Source organism: Chelonoidis abingdonii, chromosome 7, assembly GCF_003597395.2.
Source record: "Chelonoidis abingdonii isolate Lonesome George chromosome 7, CheloAbing_2.0, whole genome shotgun sequence".
NCBI classification, from domain to species: Eukaryota; Metazoa; Chordata; order Testudines; family Testudinidae; genus Chelonoidis; species Chelonoidis abingdonii.
Genome location: NC_133775.1, coordinates 65121563 through 65141619, shown reverse-complemented (window position 1 = coordinate 65141619; position 20057 = coordinate 65121563). Strand labels below are relative to the sequence as shown.

The following is a 20057-nucleotide window of genomic DNA, read 5'->3' as shown; positions in this document are numbered from 1 at the left end:
GTACCTGGTGGAGCTACAGCCAGCTGGAAAGGGCTCAGATCTCAGCAAACCTGCATGCTTTAGAAACGCTGCATCACAGAGAGAAAATTCCCTCCCAAGCCAGCAAATGGAATGGAGCTGGGCAAATGGATTGTTTGTCCAGTGCCAGGAAAATTTTCCTGCAGTATAAGTAAAACACAGACTGTCCTCATCCTGCCAATTGTAGGGAGAAAGTAGCCCCATGGGAACAAAGCCCTGCCCCAGGCACTGGTTGAAGTTGAGACACCTTGGGGAAGCTGGGGTGGAGTGTTTGCTTCCCTCTGCTGGCTCTCCCAATGCTCAAGCAGCCTCTGAGGTGATGGACACCAGCGAAACACCACGGCCAGATGGAGATTCCCAGTGGTGCCTCCAGGATTGGACCTTCTAGGGGCTGGGTCTCATGTCATGTGAACAGGAGAGGGGGCCATTCCACATACCTGCTTTCTACTCCACTGTGACCATTGGCCCAGATCCTCACAGGTATTTAAGCTTCTAAATTCCACTGAAATCAATGGAACTTAAGAGCCTAAACACTTTTGTGGACCTGGGTCCTAGTTCTGGAGGCACTAGGCATTGCAGTGAAGAGCATGGTATGAAAACCTAAATAGTCATCAAGTTTAGGGCCAGATGGGACCATTGTGATCATCTAGTCAGACCTCCTGCATAACAAGGCCAGAGAATTCAGCATCACAGAATATGAGGGTTGGAAGGGACCTCAGGAGGTCATCTAGACCAACCCTCTGCTCAAAGGGGGAACAAATCCCCCGATTTTTACCCCCGTTCCCTAAATGGCCCCCTCAAGGATTGAGCTCAAAACCCTGGATTTATCAGGCCAATGCTCAAGCCACTGAGCTATCCCTCCTTCTACTAATGTCTGTATCAAGCCTATAGCCTCTGGTTGAGCTAGAGGAGCTCTTTTAAAAAGACCCCCCCCCGCCATGTTGCCTATAAGACTCCGTGTGATAGAGAATCCACCCTATCCAGCCAATGGTTAACTACCATCACTGCTAAACCCTGGCATCTTATTTCTTTCTGGATTTGTCTAGCTTCAGTTTCCAGCCATTGGATCTCATTATGCCATTGTCTGCTAGACTGAGGAGCCCTTTAGTGTCAGAAATCTTCTCCATGTGGGTCACCCAATGAGAGAGCCTGGCCTGGTCATGCTTTCCAAGCCCAGGTGGGCAGCTTGCTAGTAAACTGATGCTGGTTTTTAGAAGGGTGGAGACTTCCACCTCTATTTAGAAAAAGACACAGGAAACCCTGTTCCTTGGCTGATCCCCTTACAGCTCAATAATAAATAATCCATCAGTTCTCAGCCTTTTCCAACCTTTGCTATGCTGGAAAACCCCCCATCTCTAGCCAAGATGTCCTTCCCCTTTAGCAACATGGGAAATGCAGTGATCAAAGCCCCACTATGGGCTAATCCAGTCCCTCTCACAAGGACTGGATTTTAAAGCCCAAAGAATAACGGGGAAGTATTCCAGAGTACCTTGGATGGGGGAATGCCTGGTTCTGGAGTTGCCCATGGGCTGCAGAGCCTTTCACTGCCATGTTCCCAAGTCTAGTCTGTCCCACACCAGTCTCACTGGCAGAGAGTTGCTGGGACAAGTGAGCAGTTGGAGTGGAACAAAGGCAGCTTTCAAGCAGCTGGTTTCCTCCCTCAAGAATAAAAAAATCCTCCTATATGGTAGGAGCCAGGTCCCACAAGAAAGGTGCAGAACAGAGATTTGCACAGCCAATGCTTAGGCAAAAACGCCAGGGTCACTGTAACAGAGGCTTCTTTGCAAAGGGTCCTGTTCTTTGCAAACAAGCCTCACCTGAGACCTGACAAACTCACTACATCAAACATGTCTTACAGAATATTTATCCATAAAGTGTAACAAGTCAGGTAGCTACAGAAAGCTTGTATCTTGTCAAGATTCATAATCGAGAGATGTCTGTATGGGTAATAGTTAAGGAGTAATGGATATTGAGTGTGTGCTTTAGGGCGGCGGAAGGGAGAACCTACTTTTTTAGATAGAAAAGCAGACTATTGATAAGTGTAAACCCAGATTTGCCTATTTTGGTTTGTATTGTAACCATTTGTTTCCAGCACTCTCTCATTTCTATTAACTCCCAGGTGCTGTGTATTATACAAGAGCAGAGGTTTGAGGTAAAACCGGCAAACTAGGCTACAGGGCTCCTTTGGGGGCAGAGGATGTGGGATTTCTGTAAGTGGCAAGTCCGGGGATGGATATTGCATGGGAATGATTCAAAGGGACTCTACTGCACCTGTTGTTAACCTGCAAAGCAAAGGGTGGGCTATGGTGAGAGGGAGGCTCAGATGGTCATCTCCATCCAGCAGCCCCCACCCCCCAAACACCCTCTCCAGAACCTGCTGCTCATGTTCTGGCTGCACTTTCCCCACCTTTTAATTCAGTCATCTCACTCAGTCTGGAGGGAGGTGGCCACAAGGACTCTGTGAGCACAAAGCCTTGGCTATGCATACGGGGATCCAATCAGTTACCAACTGGTAACACCCACTGATGCCTCTACTCTCTTGGAGCACTGCCCAGGCAGCAGTGGAGTCCCCCATTGGTTCCCTCCTGGCACACTTCTGACCTCCCCTCCCCCTACTTCCATCAGCTGTTCCCCCAAAAAGAGTTCACTTCTGCTTCCCTGAAGCCCAGCCCTTCTGCTGCAGAGGCCATTGCCCCACTTCTGCAGGGGTCAGGCCAGCACCCTCCCCCCCCCACGCCCCCACAGTATTAACCCGGAGGGGGTCAGTCTCACAGCTGGTGGCTAGGTACCCTCTTTTCCCACAGACGTGAAAACTCCAAAGTCCTAGGGCAGAAGTGGCAGATGGCACCTGATTCTATGAGAGGTCTATGCAAAATGGCTTTGGGCTGGTGCCAAGTCCTTAACCGATCACAGCTGGCATCTGGCTTGGGCCTAGGATGGGTAGGAACAGCCCAAGGGCAAGGCAGCATTGGTGCTGGCAGGCCATGGGAGTGAGTGCCAAGGGCGCTGGCAGCAATCGCAGAGGAATGACTGGGTGCTGGGCTGATGTGGGTCCAGGGGTTAAGTGGTAGTTGTAGCCTGGAGGTCCTTCATCAGGCACCCACCTCCTTCTGAGGAGTGCCTTAAGGTGGACCAGAGAGCCAACCCACAGTGCAGCATGCTGGGGTAGGACATGCAGGTCCCTGAGCCTGGCCAGTTGGTGGTATTTGAGTTTTGTCTTTAGTATGAAGGGAAATTAGTTTTGTTGTGTCTGTTTCTCAGAGCTACAGGGACATGATTTCCCCTTCTGAGTCAAATCTGCCTGCAGCCCCAGCCCTTCAGGCTTTGACCTGGGCAGATCTCCCAGGGCCAGCAGTGCTGGGTCTGTTTCACACCTGGATAGGAGACATGCCCAGGCATAGCACTGGTGTAGCAGGAAGCATGGTGCTCATACAGGCAGTGACATCCCTCCCGCAGCAGCTGCACTGAGCCAGCTGCTGTGCTGGAAGAAGGGCCAAGTTTTAGGAAAGATGCAAAGACAAAGCCCTGAGGGCTCAGACAAATGACCATCATTGAGCAGTTACTAGGAGGAAGAGCCAGCGTGGGCTGATGTGACAAGGCACGTGTTTACATTAGGGCCAGCCTAGTTCAGCACCCTGAGTTCTCCTTCATGTCTCATCATACAAAACATCATTAAGGTTGCTATGGACTGTTTAACCTAGCTGTGTTCTAGCCCAGAGGTAGCTGCAGTATGACACTGATCCTCAGACTGTGAAAAAGCTTATGTTCTTCCGGGAAGACACAGGAGGACATACCAGTGCTGGCTGAGAGCATTTTTAAAACACACATCAGATGTCCATCACTTTGGGGTTGCAGCTATGGCAGTACAAACAGATCCACCCAAGACCCCAATCTAATGTTCTTACAGAGCAGGGACTCCCTCTGACTTCAGTGAGAGCGCGCCATGCAGGCCTGAGGAGCTCAGAGCTGGGCCTACCTCTTCCTCAGATCCCACCTATTCACCTAGGGTCAGAGAAAATTGTGGGGAGCGTGGGGCAGCTGAAGGGAGAGCTGGGATGAGAGTGTCCAAATGGCAGGCAGGGCTAGTGACAAGACTGCACATGGGTGAGTCAGGTGGAGAGACATACGAGACGGGTGGGATTTGGGGTCAGACACAGACCCAGGCAGCCCCCTGTGGTTAAGATGGACTTCCTCACTTTTCCCCAGCCTACCAGCTTCGGCCCTCATGCTCCCATCCTTCATGCTGGCCTCCCACTCCACGCCCAAGGCCCTGCTTCCCCAATTCTACATCTGCCAAGGAAAAAGACCTTTATTTTAAAAGCAAAGTGGGGGAGGCTCCCGCAGGCACTGGTGCCCAAGGGATTGGCCTCCACAGCAATAAGGAGCCAAAGGAGTAGAGCTAGACCAGGCCCCACTGCCCTCATCAGCTGGCTCACAGCCACTCGGAGAAGGAACAGAACTTCTCACACCACTGGCTGCTGCCTTGAGACCCTTTTGGGGAGTGCAGGGGTCACCTCGGTCCTTTTGCTATGGCTGGCAGCCTCCCTTTTTCCCCAGAGGGAGGCTTTCCCTCCCAGGATCCTGTCTCCCCTTGGACAGGCTGCTTAAGATGCACCATTCTGGCCCTAGCAGCCAGGAAGAGCGCGTATGTGAGGCGTAGGAGGGCGCCGCTCTTCACTCGCAGTGTTTACAGTCAGACGGCACAACCGCCTTCAGCTCCTCTCTCCAAACCGAGAGCACAGGCAGATAACCCAGACGAGGCAGAACGTTCCTCTCACACAATCTCCACTGCCTTCAGCATGTCCGACAGAACGTAGGAGCTATCCCATGCTTGGCCGGGCCTCTTCAGCGTCCTCTCCAGAGTCCTAGCTGTCTCCAGGAGCTCCGGGGCAGCCAGCTTTCCCTCAGGGTACTGCTGGCAGAACAGGATTTCGTTGACCTCCCCCTCGATCCTCCGGGCATACAGCAGAGGGAATACCTCCTTGAGGGCAGCCAGAACTGAGTCTTTGAGAAGTGAGTCTCGGCACACCAGATTGAGCACAAAAACGCCTGGAGCAAGGGAAGAGAGACCCAAAAGCACAGGCACATTTGGAACTGGAGTGGTCAGAGGGAACCTGCCCCACCCTACTCCCCACCAACAGAGGCGCTGCTGGGGGACTACAAATCCCAGCAGGCTGAGCTCCAACTGGAGCCAAGCAGCCAAGCGTGCTGGAACCCATGGTCTCACAGCAGCACAGCCAGGCTTGCAGCCTCAGTCTGCTCCATTATGCCCATTTGGTGCAACTCCTGAATTAACAACAAGGCGGCGCCACGGCCCTTGTCTGGGTAAAGCTTGAGAGCACCAGCACCGAAGGCCAAGTGGGTGAAAGTCTTGGCACACAGCACAAATGAAGAGAGGCCCCTGCAGAGCAGCCATGGGCCTGCAGCTAGTTAGCAGCTGATTCCAGTGTCTAGCAGAGGGGTCCTGTTGTTGCTAATGCCAGTGAACCACTGAGTATACGGAGAGCCAGCCTGCCATCCCTCATTCCCCTTCCTCCGTGAGCAGACCCACTGGTATCAGCAGGCCTGCTCATGAAGCAAGGTGCTAGTCATCCTGGGGGAGGGCATTGCAATCTGACCCACACCACCCTGTACATCCATTGAGCGGCTCCATCTGCCTCATCAACGTTATACCATTGAGCCTCCCGTCAAATGGGCGTTATTCGCTATTTTAAAGAGTGGAGTAGAGTCACAGAGGCTGCTCCAGGCACAGAATCCAGGGATCCTGCCACCCGGCTCCCAGCTTTCACTGCTAGGGTCATGCTTGCTCTCTTCCAGCATGAAGAGACTCTAAGAGGGTGCTGACACCTGGAGACAGCCGTTTGGGACACAGGCGCCGTAGCATGGCATCTGCGCACATGCGAGGCTGTCGGACACCCTTTCCGTACCTTCCGGTGCCAGGATGGTTCTAACCTTCTGCAGGAAGGACGTTTCCACAAAGGCAGGGGGCGGGCAGCTCATTCCTAGCGTGGGATCCTTGCTGTCTACATCGAACATGACAACATCGTACTGGGCTGGTGCTGCGGAAGGAGAACAGCCCAGTTAGCATCCAAAGAGCAAGGCAGCAATAGCATGGGATGAGCCAAGCACTGCTCACTGCCATAGTCATTGGGCGAGTGGCTGAAATAAAAGGTGGAAGGTTGAAAGAGATTCTTCTGCCATTTGCACAGCAGCTTCCATCCAAGGCTTTATGAAAGACACTTGCAGGAGTCTTCTCCCCTTCCACAGAAATGCAGCCACCTCTGGAGTGGTTGTGGCAGCCGCTCAACACTTAACAGAGGAAGCAAAAAACACTGTGTCACATTGGAACTACAGGCAGCCAGACTGGAATTTGGCACTAGGCCAGGAGATCTTTAAATGACCACAAGTGATCACGCCACCCATTTAACATCTTGCCAGAAAGATAAGCCCTCCTGCAGCACAGTGACCCCGCAACACCAGGCTATGGCATTAATTCAGTAGGGACTGGGGAAAGAATGCAACCAATGATGCAACACCACCACTTTCTCCAGCATTTGGGTTCTCTTTGGAGGTCTCCCATCCACGTACCAGCAAAGGATGACTCTGCTTAACTTAGGAGAGCTGAAAAGGTCATAGCGCATGATGCTAATGGCTGCAGGTAGAAGAGAATCAGATATCCTGCCACACCTTGCTAATGGCACCTCAGCTCACGTGTGTGTTACATACAAATTAAATGGCTGATGGTAAAGCAGTGATGGGCTAGTGTGGAGGAACTGGGCAGAGGAGAGAGAGGTGGTGTGGCTCAGAATGGAAAAGAACCTCTCAGCAGAAGACACAATTGGGTGGGGAGAAGGGGAAACAAGAAGAAAGGGATGGGTAGGAGTCAGAGTTGTCCACTGAGGTAACATATCATCAGATCTTTCTTCTCACCACCCCTGGGCACTGCCTTAGTGGGATCTCTGGAACAGTGAGTCCCCCCATCCCCTTGCCCCATCCCTATGGGGTACAAGGCTAAACAACCACAAGGAGCTTGAAAGATAGGCATTGGGGTTGCTGCACTCAGTGCCCAGGGTCAAGAAGCAAAAGGAGTGCTCAGCACTGCTCTGCAGTGACCCTGGCTAGCAGCTACAGGCGTGGAACCGATACCATCCTCTCACAACATTCAAGAGTGGGGAGGTGGGATGGGGGGGTCCTCAGGGGCGCATCAGTCTGCAGGGACCCTTGTCCATTACCTGCTGCTGCTGCCAGCTCAGCCACGTAGTCCAGACCGTCCGAGACGTGAACCTTCATCCTGTCACCTTGGGAAAAGCCAAACCACCGGGTAGCCACCTCCAGCATGGAAGGGTCGATTTCAACCGCCTCAACGTGGGACTGGCAGAAATAGTCGTGGATGAAGAGAGGCAGGCTGCCCCCACCCAGCCCAATCACCAGCACCGAGAGCTGGGCTCCTGCAAGCGGGAAGCAAGCCGGGAAATTAACCGCCATGACAACCTGAACCCTTCGTGCTCTACGCTGCCCCCTCCAGGCCAGCGTGGGAGAACACTATGCTCACATTCCACCCACCACTGCATCTGGCTTCGGCTAGGCAACAGGGTCCCTGCTGGGGTAGAGCTTGGGTGCGGAGGCGACTTCTTCTTCATCTATGCAGTCCCTGGGTCCCCACTATCTAAACCAAACACATCTTTAACCTCTTCCCTCCTGCAGCTGGGTTCAGTTCGCTCTCTGCTGCTCTGGACCCATCTCCTGCACGCCTGCTCCCTCTCCCCCTTGAGTTGATTTAGCTAGAAAGCTTTCAGAGGGAAGTTTTCATTTTAACACAGCTCACATCTCGCCTTCCAGCTGCACACTGGGGTCCCCGTGGAGTCCAGAAACCAGGCCCCTCACCCCTTTTCCCTCTGTTTCAGGGTGAGAATGAAGCTGATCAACTGCGGGCGACAGTCCAGGGAAATTCAAGCCACCGGCAACTCAGCTCCTACAGAAGCTACCCGTGTAACAGGGACGCACACGTCAGGGAAGTTCAGGGCAGTCGAGGGACTCCTGCCCAGCACCTTGGTGTCCCCATTCATGTCGCTGCCTCACTGGCTGGGGATAGAGCTGCTTTTGCTCAGCTCTTGGTATCCTGAGACAGCAGCAACCTTTTATGGAGGCTGTGGCTGCTCACTGGCTACCAGGCCATCAGCTGCTGAATGGGAAGGTAAGGGAGCACCCAGGATAGTGAGTGAACAATAGAGCCAGGCAGACAGCAGCAGGCACCAGACCACCACCCTCTGCTCTGCTCAGACAATGCAACCTAACGGGCCCTGAAACTCCCCTGGCTTTGCAATACCAAGCAGCCACAGCTGACTGGGCATGGGTGCTGGGCCTGGGACATACACGACGCCTGCTAGGAACATGCTGAAGCCAAGCTGCTCATTTCGCCTACTCACCTCGCCAGCTTTTTAAACCAGCTCTGTAGCGACAGGCGGCAAGCACCCTAACCCAGAGCACCAGGAGACTCCAGGGCTAGCGCCCAGTCCCCTCGCCCAGCCAGAAGCACTTCCCCAACCCAACATCCCCCAGTTACCTATCCACGAGACTGGAAATCCAGTCCAAGGAGCTTCCCTCTGACCAATAGCGCTTGGCGCTCCTCCAGGGTCTGCCACGGAAGGATCACAAAGTGCTTGGCGAGCTTGAGCTAGCAGAGCTTCCCCTCCCTTCCGGCAGGACATGGGCAACTGTCGTCCTTGCCGCTTTACAGACAGGGGAGCTGGGGCACAGACATCAACCCACAAGCACTGTGTCAGCACCAGGAACAGAAACCAGGAGTCCAGAGTCCAAGGCTCCTGCTCTAAGCACTAGCCTCTGCAGCCACTCCATACCAAAACGACTGTGCGCCACTGCTGTAGCATCCTTCATGATGGGGGAGGCTACAGCACTATCCACAACATGTCCAGACAGCACCAGAAACTCACCCATGCCTCTGGGATAGGGAGAGGACAGACGGACTAGCACCAGCGGCAGCCAGAGAGGAATCCCTGGGCCCGGCCTGCCATTCGGTCACTGATGGAGACACTCATCCCTCCCTTTAGCTGTCCCTGGGACTGAGTTGACTAGACCAGGTACAAGAGCAGGGAAGACTGTACTAGAGACTTGCCCTCTCCTATGGTGGTGGGGGTGGAGGTGTTCATTTCTCTTAGCTCATGGACCTCGCACCTGGTAGGAGCTCAGGCTCTCTCAGCAGAGCCAGTCCTGCAACCATGGCCTTATGGTGTTCACAGCAGAGGAAGCTCCTGTCAATGGCCTGGCAAGCTGACGTTGGGGGGGCCTCGGTGGAACCAGACCTCTGTTTCTTCTTGTCCTTCTTCCGCTGCTTCTGGCCTGAACAACACAAGAGAGACATTAGCCAGATGTCCAGGCAGACATGCAGAGGGGCTGGCACACCCGATATGCGCAGGGGACAGCAGGGCATATCCTTGGGGGAGAGCTCTCTGATCTCCTCTTGTAAGGCAGGTTCTCCATTCCTCTGATCATCCTAACAGCCCTTCTCTGCACCTGTTCCAGCTTGAATTCATGTTTCTTAAACATAGGAGACCAGAACTGCACACAGTATTCCAGATGAGGTCTCACCAGTGCCTTGTATAATGGTACTAGCTCTTCCCTGTCGCTACTGGAAATACCTTGCCTGATGCATCCTAGGACTACATTAGCCTTTTTCACAGCCGCATCACAGTGATGGCTCAGTCATCCTGTGATTGACCAATACACCCTAATCTTTCTTCCCCCCTGGGATGAGCTAGATGTCACCCAATGTGGGTGTTCCATTTATTCTCATGATGTGCTCCCATTGCTTTCCAACCTGCTTATTGCTGCCCAGAGCCATCCAATGGCTCCTGGGTATACTGCAACTCTTCCCAGCCCTTTACTCTGCTGCCCAAGCCCTGAGAATCTTTCCCAAATTCCTAGGCCCAAGTTTACACACCTCTAGGGGCTGCACTGGACAGCAGCCTGGCTTCCGACTGTACCACGTTCCTGTTGCTGAGGAAGATGAGCCGCCGGAAATAGCACATGTTGTCCCCTTTTACGTCCTCAATGAGGTATTCCCCACTCATGGCACTGGTGTCCTCGTGCTGAATGGTACGGACCCCGATGTCCCCCCCTACAGAGAGAAACGGCACCTGGGGGAGAAAGAAAAGCAATAAGAGAAACTAACTCACACAGGAGACACCAGAGAGCTTTACAGAAAGAATCAGAGGAAGAGCTACCAGCCCAGAGACTGCAATAGGAAAATGGCACCAGAACAAGACTGCTGTGAACACAAGGCAGTTTGTTGCCCTAATCAGTGTTGTGCAAACTCCCACCTGCAATCCCTGTCTAGGCTGATTGGAGACCAAGCCAACAGCACTGCGTCCCAGCTCAACAGGGCCCCATATAGCATGATGGTCCAAGGCGTTGCTGTTTGGATACAGATTCTGATGGGTTCAGAGCTTGGCTTTCAGGCCAAAGCAAGGATCTGGTCTGATTTTCAGTGATGCTAAAATAAATTTTAAAAAATCAAATTGCTCTTTTAAAATTGTTGTCCAATTTGGCAAGATTCTTAGGAAATCAGTTGTTCTCATGAGAATTCTAACATCTTCGATAGAAACCTCATGAACAATTTCAACTGCCTCAGAACCAGACCTGGAACTAGATCTGCAGGGGATTTGAATCTGATTTCCCACATCTACTGAAATCTGAAAGGAAGACAGATTATAGAATCCAGTTTTGCCTGATCTCCTGTACTTTTGCCTTTAACAGGAGACCAGAAAACCAGTTTCACAGAGTCACAGAAATCTAGAACTAGAAGGGACCTCGAGAGGTCGTCTAGTCCAATCCCCTGCACTAGGACAGGACTAAGTATTATCTGGACCAGAGGCAGGCAAAATTTTTGGCCTGAGGGTTTCTGAAATTTTATGGAGGGCCGGTTAGGGGAGGCTGTGCCTTCCCAAACAGCCAGGCGTGGCCTGGCCCCCGCCCCGTATCCGAACCTCCACAGCTTCTCGCCCCCAATGGCCCTCCGGGGACTCCTGCACCATGCACCCCTCCCTGTCCCCTGACCACGTCGGAACCCCTGCCCCTGACTGCCCCCCCCACCCGCTGCCCAATCCAACCCCATCTCTCATTCCAGACTGCTCCCCCGGGACCACTGCCCCCATTCAACCCCCGTTCCCCGCCCTCTGACCGCCTCGCCCCCTATCCACACCCCCGCCCCCTGACCACCACCCCGAACTCCCCTGCCCTCTATCCACGTGCTGCCTGGAGTCCTGGTGGGGCTACAGCCACACTGCCCAGAGCACCAGGACAGGCAATCATTCTGCCCATCTGGAGCCAGCCATGCCACTGCGCAGCACAGAGCACCGGGTCAGGCTGCAGCTCTGCAAGAGCCCTGCTGCCCAGGGCATTGCGTTGGTCGTGCAACGAGCTGAGGCTGCGGGAGAGGGGTACAGCGGCGGGGGGAGAGCAGCCTCACGGGCGAGGTGCTCAGGGGCTGGGCAAGAGGAGCCTGCAGTTTGCCCACCTGATCTAGACCATCCCTGACAGGTTAGTCCAACCTGTTCTTAAAACCTCCAAAGATGGAGATTCCACAACCTCTGTAGGTAAGTCTGTAGGTAATTTATTTCAGTGCTTAACTACCCTCACAGTTAGAAAGCTTTTCCTAACGTCTAACCTAAATCTCTCTTGCTGCATTTTAAGCCCTTTGCTCCTTGTCCTGTCCTCAGTGGATAAGGAGAACAATTTATCACCCTCCTCTTTATAACAACCTTTTACGTACTTGAAGACTTATGTTCCTCCTCAGTCTTCTCTTCTCCAGACTAAACATGTCCATTTTTTCAATCTTCCCTCTCAGATCATATTTTCTAGACTTTTAATAATTTTTGTTGCTCTTCTCTGGACTTTCTCCAATTTGTCCACATCTATCTTGAAGTATGGTGCCCAAAACTGGACACAGCACTCCAATTGAGGCCTTTTCATTGCTGAGTAGTGGTAGAATTAATCTTTCACATTATTAAGGCAGATTTGTCGGCTCTCCGTAGATGGCCTCTTTGACATACTTCTTGTGTCTTGCTTACAACACTCTTAGTAAGATAGCCCAAAATGAGGTTCACTTTACCTGCAACAGTGTTACACTGTTGATGCATATGGCGTTTGTGATTCACTATAACCCCCAGATCCCTTTCTGCAATACTCCTTCCTAGGCAGTCATTTCCCATTTTGTATTTGTGCAATTTGTGCAATTGATTTTCTCTTCCAAGTGGAGTACTTTGCATTTGTCCTTACTCAATTTCATCCTATTTATCTCAGACCATTTCTCCAGTTTGTCAAGATCATTTTGAATTCTAATCCTGTCCACCAAAACACCTGCAAAAAATCTCGCTTTGGTATCATCCAAAAATTTTGTCAGTGTATGTCTACTATGCCATTATCCAAATTGTTTATGAAGACACTGAATAAAACTAGATCCAGGATAGATCCCTGTTTGACCTGCTAATACTGAAAGAGGTACAATAAACCATTCTACGTCTCCTCTTAAGAAGCCAAGCTGAACCTGATGCATTTTAGGAATTGAAAGGATATTTGCTGTAGGAAGCTGAGGATAGCAGGGGAGTGTGAGGAGTGGACAGGTTTGTGTGGCATAGTACTCTGGCCAGTTTTTTTCACCACTGTTATCTAGTTATTAGCTGAGATGCAGGAAACAAGTCACGGCAATAACACATGTTTTACCAGTTGCTGAAAGGTTCAGTCCTCAGCAAGGTGGGGAGAAAGCTGCAGAAAGAAACAGGAAGGCGGAAGAGATTCAGGCCAATATCTGCAAACAGGGCGAGTGGTTTTGGGTGCCCAACTTGAGATGCCCTCCCTCTAAAAATCAGGCCCTGTTGGGGTACCTGAAGCTGAGGCCCTCAAATTAAGGCATCCAAAAATCACAGCCTAAAGAAATGAAGTGACTGGAGCTGGGGCAGAGAGGAGAATAAAACAGTAGCTAGATACTGGGCTGAACTAAGCCCCTGAGCTGAACTCCTCCCTTGACTGGAACCAGATCAAATTTTGCAAAAGGAGCCCACTTCCTGCTGAAAGGAGAACATGGGACGGCAACAGAGAGCAGCAGAAGGCCCTGAAGTAGGAGCTTGAGCCTGGCTACGGATGTGTGGGGTGCAGGCTGGGTTTTCAGCTCTGCCCAAGGAGATGCCTGAACACAGCTGTTGGGAACAGCACTTACCTGCTGCTGGGACGGGAGGCCGGGTGGCGCCAGCTCCATCACCTTCCCCGACAGCTCTGCCTGGATGCCTTCCATCCCTTCATAGTGCTGACCTCTGTGCAGGGCCACCGTTATCAGCCGCCTGAAGCCTGCGCTGGCAGCCAGCTGCTTCCGACCCGCCTCCATCCCAAAGAGCCACTCGGTCTCTCTGCCCTGTGGTACTGGAGAAAGGGGTCTCAGTCAGAAGAGCAGAGACCACGGTGGCAGAAACAGATGGTGCTAGAAGTACAGTGCTACCAATATATCTTAGCCTTTAGCCAGGAGCGGCCAAAGCAACTGCCATCATCTCTAGTACAGATGAGTTCCAGAACACAGTACGTCTGTGCTGCTTGGATCAAACTGGAACCGGTAAACAGCGTGCTCCTGTTAGACTGAAGACGACGACAACCGCAACCTTCTCCAGATCTGACAAATTAGATGCAGCCCTACGGCAGCTTCGCCAATACACCCCTCAATTGAATAAATTTTGGATGCCCCTTACTCCAACGCATTCGTAACACAAAGGCTTGAATGCATTGCAGGACTGTGTATCTAGAGTCTGTGCTAATGAAACAAGACGACTTAGCACTCCTCTGGATCGTGTCCATTTGTAGATTCCAAAGCACTTGGAAAGTGGAGCAAGTATCTGCCCCATATTTATGAATGGGACAGCTGAGATGCAGAGTGGTTAATTGGTCAAACAATGAGTCAGAGATGGGAACAAACTCCAGGAATCCCAACTCTCAGCCCGGTGCGCTGGACTAGGTTGCCTCCTTGGATTAAAATCAAATAGGCCCATCTATTATTGTTATTGTCTAGCTGACAAATCTGCCTTAATAATGTGAAAAATTAATTCCACTATTGGTAACAGGTTGGAAGAAGGCAATTGAAGGAATACTACAAATGCACTAACCAGTCTGACTTGCTTTGTGCGTGGCTAAGAAGAGGAGAGGTTTCTCCATTCTGTTAAGGAGGCCTGGATTTCATACACTGAAATCTCAGTCAAATGGTTTTGTGTTTTTTTTAAATAGTGGAGCGCTCTCAAATTCAAGAAAGGAGCTACTTCCGAGCTCCTGCTGATCCTAAGGAAGCTGGAAGTCTGTACACACCATAAATATAATAGCCTTTCCTTGTGGGATGCATGTCTAACTGCAATGAGTGCATTTATGATATTAAAACAGAGCAAATTTGTCTATTTAACTTTTACCTGGTAGTAACAACAGGATTGAGCATCACAGAGAAAGTTAGTAACAAATGCATATGAATGTTCCATTATCAGCATCTGCTATTTACCAGAGGGCAGATTCTGCCACCAGAACTCTCAGCTGCTGGTATCTTTCTCCATAAGTAGCCTCAATAAAATGAGTGGGCTATTCATAGGGGTTGAGAATAGCTCATTGGGAAGGTGGCAGAATCAGATCATACTGGATAACAGTTGTATCTTGTATTGTGTATTTGCTCTCTGAGCTGATGTAGGGGGGCTATCCAACTATCTCAAGTACTGATGCGATAAAGCCCAGGTGCTTCAGATTACACCGATGGGCACATTTTGGAGAAGAAAAATGAGGCAGTTAAATGTGATCTGTCCCACCGCCCATCTTCATGATCAGTCCCCTATGTCAGATTAAGGCTTTACATCAGGCCACAACACTGCACTGCTTCTTTGGTCAGTGACTGGGCTCTGTCTACACACAATACCGTGGCAAGCGAATGTGTTTTGTTCTTTTGCTCCTGGAGACCAAGATTTTCAAAACTGAAGTGTCTAAATTTAGGGGCTCGGGAGCCTTGAAAAGCATCTTTGATAACTGACTTGATTTTCAGAAGTGCTCAGCAGAGCTGGCCAAAAAAAGGGAATCTTTTTGCAAAAAATTTTGGATTTCTGGGGTGGGAGTAGAGGGAATTCATCCCACTTTGGAATGAACTGTCAAAAATATGAAAACTTTTCACGGGAACAAATTTAAAGAAAAATTCCATTTCAGGAGAACTGAAACGAAATGTTTCTGGCTTCCTGACCGCCCTCACCTGGGAAGTCTCAGCCCAGCTGCTGCAGAATCACTGAGCCTCCCTACCGGCCCCCAGCTCTGGGAGCTGGAGAAATGCTGCTCATTCCCAGAACTTTGGGGGGCGTGGGGGGGAACCTGGCTGTGTTTTGATGAAAGTTTTGTCAAGTCTGTAATAGATTTGGTGAAGTATTTCATACTACCAACTTGGCATTTGCCAGCAGAATAAGTTCAGTTGGAAAATCTCTAACAATCTCTAGTGCTGAACACTCAGCAACTGCCATGGAAATGAATAGGAGTTGTTGGGCATCCGGCACTGGTGAAAATCAGGCCTATCTTATTATATCTAACCAGAGTCTTAAGAGCTTAACTTGAAATGGTGACCTCTGCTGAAGTCAATGGGAGTTTTTCCATGGACTTCAATGGGATCAGGATTTCACCCCTATTTTGAACATCTCAGCTAGAGAAATATCCTCTCAGAGGAGATGAACTCACTGATGAAGATGGCAAAGTGATTGTTCCGGGAGGCTTTCACTGAGGGACTGTCCACCACATGCAGAGTGTACCGAGGTTTCCCGGCATCTGCATCACACAGATCCAGGGAGACGTGGCTTGCGCTGGGGTTTTTATTCAGCTGGCTGCGCAGCAGAGCATACAGCTGCCTCTCCTTTACTGCCTCGATCAGCTGCTCAGCGCTCTCCACCCGCACAGGCCTGTCCTGCTCCTCAGTGCAGATCTCAAGGATCTGAAGAACCGAATCTGGGATCTTCTTGAACTTGGTCATGACATAGACAAAAACAGGCAGAACAAACTGCTGCTTGGCCACTCCGTCCGCACTGCCTGAGACCTGGTGAACACGCACCATCCAGCCTTCCTGGGAGAAGAAGCCCACCGCCTTCTTCACCACATGGGCTTGGGCCAAGGAGATACACAGGTAGCGGCCTCCAACCTGCAGCACCCGGCTAATCTCAGAAAACATCCTGTCCACCCTTTGGAGGGTGGCCTCCTCTTCATCAACTAGGATAGCATCTAGGGTGCCCTTGTCCAATACCACCTGGAACTGGGCATCCTGGAAATCCATCTGCAGTATGTCCATCCGCAGGTAGCTCATCTTCGGCCTCCTGTGGGCATTCCGCTCCCTCATCTGATTTATTACAACCTCGCTGATGTCTACGTTCACAATGTCCTGGTAGCCCACGTCATACATCTGCTCGCTCAGTTCCGAGTTGCCACAACCCACTACAAGAACCTGAGAAATTTAAAGAGACAATAGTTTCCCGGTGGATACACAGCACAGTCCTGTTTATCCCAACCAATCCCAAAACACACACCATGTAGATCAGCAAAACGGATTCTCTGGGACACAAATCCACCATGAATGCTCACTAACTAACACTTGGGGATCTTGTGATAAATGTACTACAGAGGGATTCACCACACACAAAGGAGGCATTCGACATGTACCTGTTAAACACACACACGCAGGAATCCCTTCCCCACCACTGCACTATAGCTGCACCAGAGTGGAAGACACCATGTGATGACTAGTGCACAACAACCAGTGAACTCGAGTGCATGTAACCTGAACTGCACATGGAATTCAGGGAGACAGGATGTGATTATCTAAGCTAGATTTTAGCCAGAATAAAGGGAGCCATACCCCATTTCTTCTAAGAAGTGCCAAGGGATCATTTATGACCACAAATGGTCATGATCTTGGTTTTATCTACTGGTCACCATCTCCCAACACCAGGCTGGGCCATTAGCTCAGCGCTAAGCAAAACAAACAACTTATGGGAAGATACTGGAGTGGATGAGCCGATGATCCATGGGATTGGCTGCCAAGCTGCTTCCCTACTTCTAGATCGGGGGCGGGCAAACTTTTTGGCCTGAGGGCTACATCTGATTTCAGAAATTGTATGGAGGGCTGGTTAGGGGAGGCTGTGACTCCCCAAACAGGCAGATGTGGTCCGACCCCTGCCCCCTATCTGACTCCCACCGCTTCTCATCTGACGGCCCCCCAGGACTCCTGCCCCATCCACCCCCCTGCTTCCTGTTCCCTGACAGCCCCTGGCCCCCCACCCCTAACTGACCCCCTGACCCCATCCAACCCCCTCCTCCTTCCTGACTGCCCCCAGGACCTCTGCCCCATCCAACCACCCCTTCTCCCTGAATGCACCCAGACTCCCACCCCTAACTGCCCCCCACTGCCCCATGCAACACCCCCTCTCCTTCCTGACTGCCCCCCGGGACACCTGACCTATCCAGCCACCCCTTCTCCCTGTCCCCTGACTGCCCCCAGAATCCCCATCGCTGACTGCCCCAGCCGCCCCATCCAACCCCTCCTCTCATTCCTGACTGCCCCCCACCCCTGGGACCTCTGCCCCATCCAACTACTCCTTCTCCCTGACCATCCCCAGAACCCTTATCCCCATTCAACCACCCTGTTCCCCGCCCTCTGACCCCTCCGACCCCTATCCCACACCCCTGGCCTCCCTTGCCCTCTATCCAACCCCCCTCCTACCTCCTTACTGCGCTGCCTGGAGCACCAGTGGCTGGCAGTGCGGCTGCACCATGGCAGGCAGCTGCACCGCCCGGCTGGCACCGCACAGCACAGAGCACCGGTCAGGCTGGGATCTGCAGCTGCCCTGCCCCCGGAGCTCACTGCCCCGGGGGAGCTGGTGGCGCAGTGAGTTGAGGCTGTGAGGGAGGGGGAACAGCACGGAAGGGGTCAGGGCTAGCCTCACGGGCCAGGAGCTCAGGGGCCGGGGAGAACGGTCCCGCGGGCCATAATCTGCCCACCACCATCGTAGATCCGCATCCACCCAAGCAAGTAGCATTTGGGAGTTTCCTGTTCTGGGATGGATCCTGCATATGTTTTAGGCTTTGAGCCACCCGACTGTGACACTGGGCTGTGGATCAAAGAAATCTTCTGTACTCAGCACCTAGGAGATCTGTCCAGCCCAACCCCTGCCTATACCTCTTCATACGTCCATGTGGGGCCTGCCCTAAGAGAATCAGAATCATAGAAATGTAGAGCTGGAAAGGACTTTGAGAAGTTATTAAGTCCAGCCCCCTGCACTGAGGCAGGACCAAGTAAACCTAGACACTCCCTGACAGGTGTTTGTGCAACCTGTTCTTAGAAACCTCCAATGACGGGGATTCCACAGCCTTCCTTGAAAGCCTATTCCAGATCTTAACTACCCTTAAAGTCAGAAAGCTTTCCTAATATCTAACCTAAACCTCTCTTGCTATAAATCAAGTCATTACTTGTTGTCATTCTTTCACTGGACATGAAGAACAAGTTACTGATCCCTGTCTCCTTTATAATAGCCTGATAATAGTCCTCAAATGTGGTAAAGATCCTCCTCCCATTCTTTTCTCAAGTTTGAACATGCCCATTTTTTTAAAAACTTTCTTCATAGGTCAAGTTTTCAAAACTTATCACTTTTGTTGCTCCCCTCTGAACTCTCTCCAGTTTGCCCACATCTTTCTTAAAATGTGGCACCCAGAATTGGACATAGTACTCCAGTTGATGCCTCACCAGTGCCAAGCAGAGTGTGACAATTACATCCTGTGTCTTAAATACACTGCTTCTGCTGACACGCCCCAGAGTAACATTAATCTTTTTTGCAACTGCATCAGATCCAATTTGCGACTCCACTACAACCCCAGATCACTTCCAGCAGCTGCACTACCCAGCTAGTTATTTCCCTTTTGTAGCTATGCATTTGATTTTTCCTTCCAAAGTCAAAGCTTTATTGACTTCCATCTTGTTAAACTCAGGTTGTTCTGAATTCTAATCCTGACCTGCCCCGTGCCCCTACCCCCGTTTGCCTGGCACCAGACTCCAACGTTACAAGCAGGCCCTCCCCTGCGTTACCCAAGCAGCTAATAAAAACATTGGCACAAGACCCAGGACCGACCCTGGTGGGAGCCCCCGAGATACAACCTCCCAGCGAGCCCACGACACCCACTCTCTCGGTGCGATCCAGCAGTGCCCTCGCCTGGCAGCGACTTCACCCACCCCCTCTTCCCTAGGCTACTTCTGACTCTACCTATGCCCCGTGCCTCACAGGAATCGGGGGAGCCGCGGACGCGCTCTACCCTTCGGCCCGGGTCTCGGGCCCCACCCAACGGAGGCGCCCCCAGCCGCCTCTCACTCACCTTGTCGCGGGGACGCACATACTTGTGCAGCGCCGCGCACAGCTCCAGGTAGCCGCCGTACCACTCGAAGGCGCGCGGCCCGCGCTGCTGGAAGAAGCGCTCCCAGTACTGGGCCGAGCCAAAGTCCCGCGCGCTGCGGGGCAGCAGCGCCATGGCGGCGGAAGCGGACGTCCCACCGGGCCTACCCCGCCTCCCGAGTCCCCCTGGCGGGCAGACGCCCTACGGGCCCGGACCGGGGGCTCTCCCCACCTGCGCCCGTCCTACCCCCACAGCAGAATCCTGGAACGTTGGCAAGCTACGTCCGCGTTCGGAGCCTGCCCATTGGGCCCCTCCTCCGCGCACCGACGTCGCAGCTCATTGGTTGCCTCTTTTTCCCGGCTTTCTTCCCATTGGCTCGTTACCTCCCCCACCCCGGTGTGTGTTGTTTGAACTTTGTCAGGGAGGCACTGCGAGGCGGGGGGATCTCCCAATGGCCAGGTCGCAGGGGGTGCTGTGGCGCTCTGTGCACTCAGACAGGACGCAGCCCGCCTGCGCTCCCCGGAACGGAAATCGGCCCGTCCAGCAGAGGGAGTGTGGATGAAGGGCTCCCCTTGGCCTCTCACCCACAGCTAGGCAGGGCTGGC

At 52.2% G+C, this 20057-nt stretch overlaps 1 protein-coding gene across 1 annotated transcript; it reads right to left on the bottom strand.

Annotated features, from left to right (window-relative positions):
* Window positions 1-1868: 1868 nt before the first annotated feature.
* Window positions 1869-19767, bottom strand: METTL13 (methyltransferase 13, eEF1A N-terminus and K55). Its single transcript, XM_032765422.2, has 8 exons — window positions 19435-19767; window positions 15763-16516; window positions 13250-13449; window positions 9977-10172; window positions 9211-9375; window positions 7251-7466; window positions 5946-6077; window positions 1869-5067 (listed from the first exon to the last, which is right to left on the bottom strand). The coding sequence occupies exons 1-8, from the start codon at window positions 19585-19587 to the stop codon at window positions 4793-4795; spliced, it is 2091 nt and encodes a 696-aa protein (XP_032621313.1). The 5' UTR covers window positions 19588-19767; the 3' UTR covers window positions 1869-4792.
* Between the last annotated feature and the right edge of the window lie 290 nt (window positions 19768-20057).

What these genes read in the sequence shown, in the direction of transcription:
- METTL13 (XM_032765422.2), bottom strand. Translation starts at nt 19,587, where the DNA reads ATGGCGCTGCTGCCCCGCAGCGCGCGGGACTTTGGCTCGGCCCAGTAC. An exon ending in GCCTCCCGTCCCAGCAGCAG is followed by an intron (nt 10,173 to 13,249) that starts GTAAGTGCTGTT and finishes TTTCTCCCCCAG; the next exon opens with GTGCCGTTTCTCTCTGTAGG. An exon ending in AGAGCCTGAGCTCCTACCAG is followed by an intron (nt 7,467 to 9,210) that starts GTGCGAGGTCCA and finishes TCCCGCTTGCAG; the next exon opens with GAGCCCAGCTCTCGGTGCTG.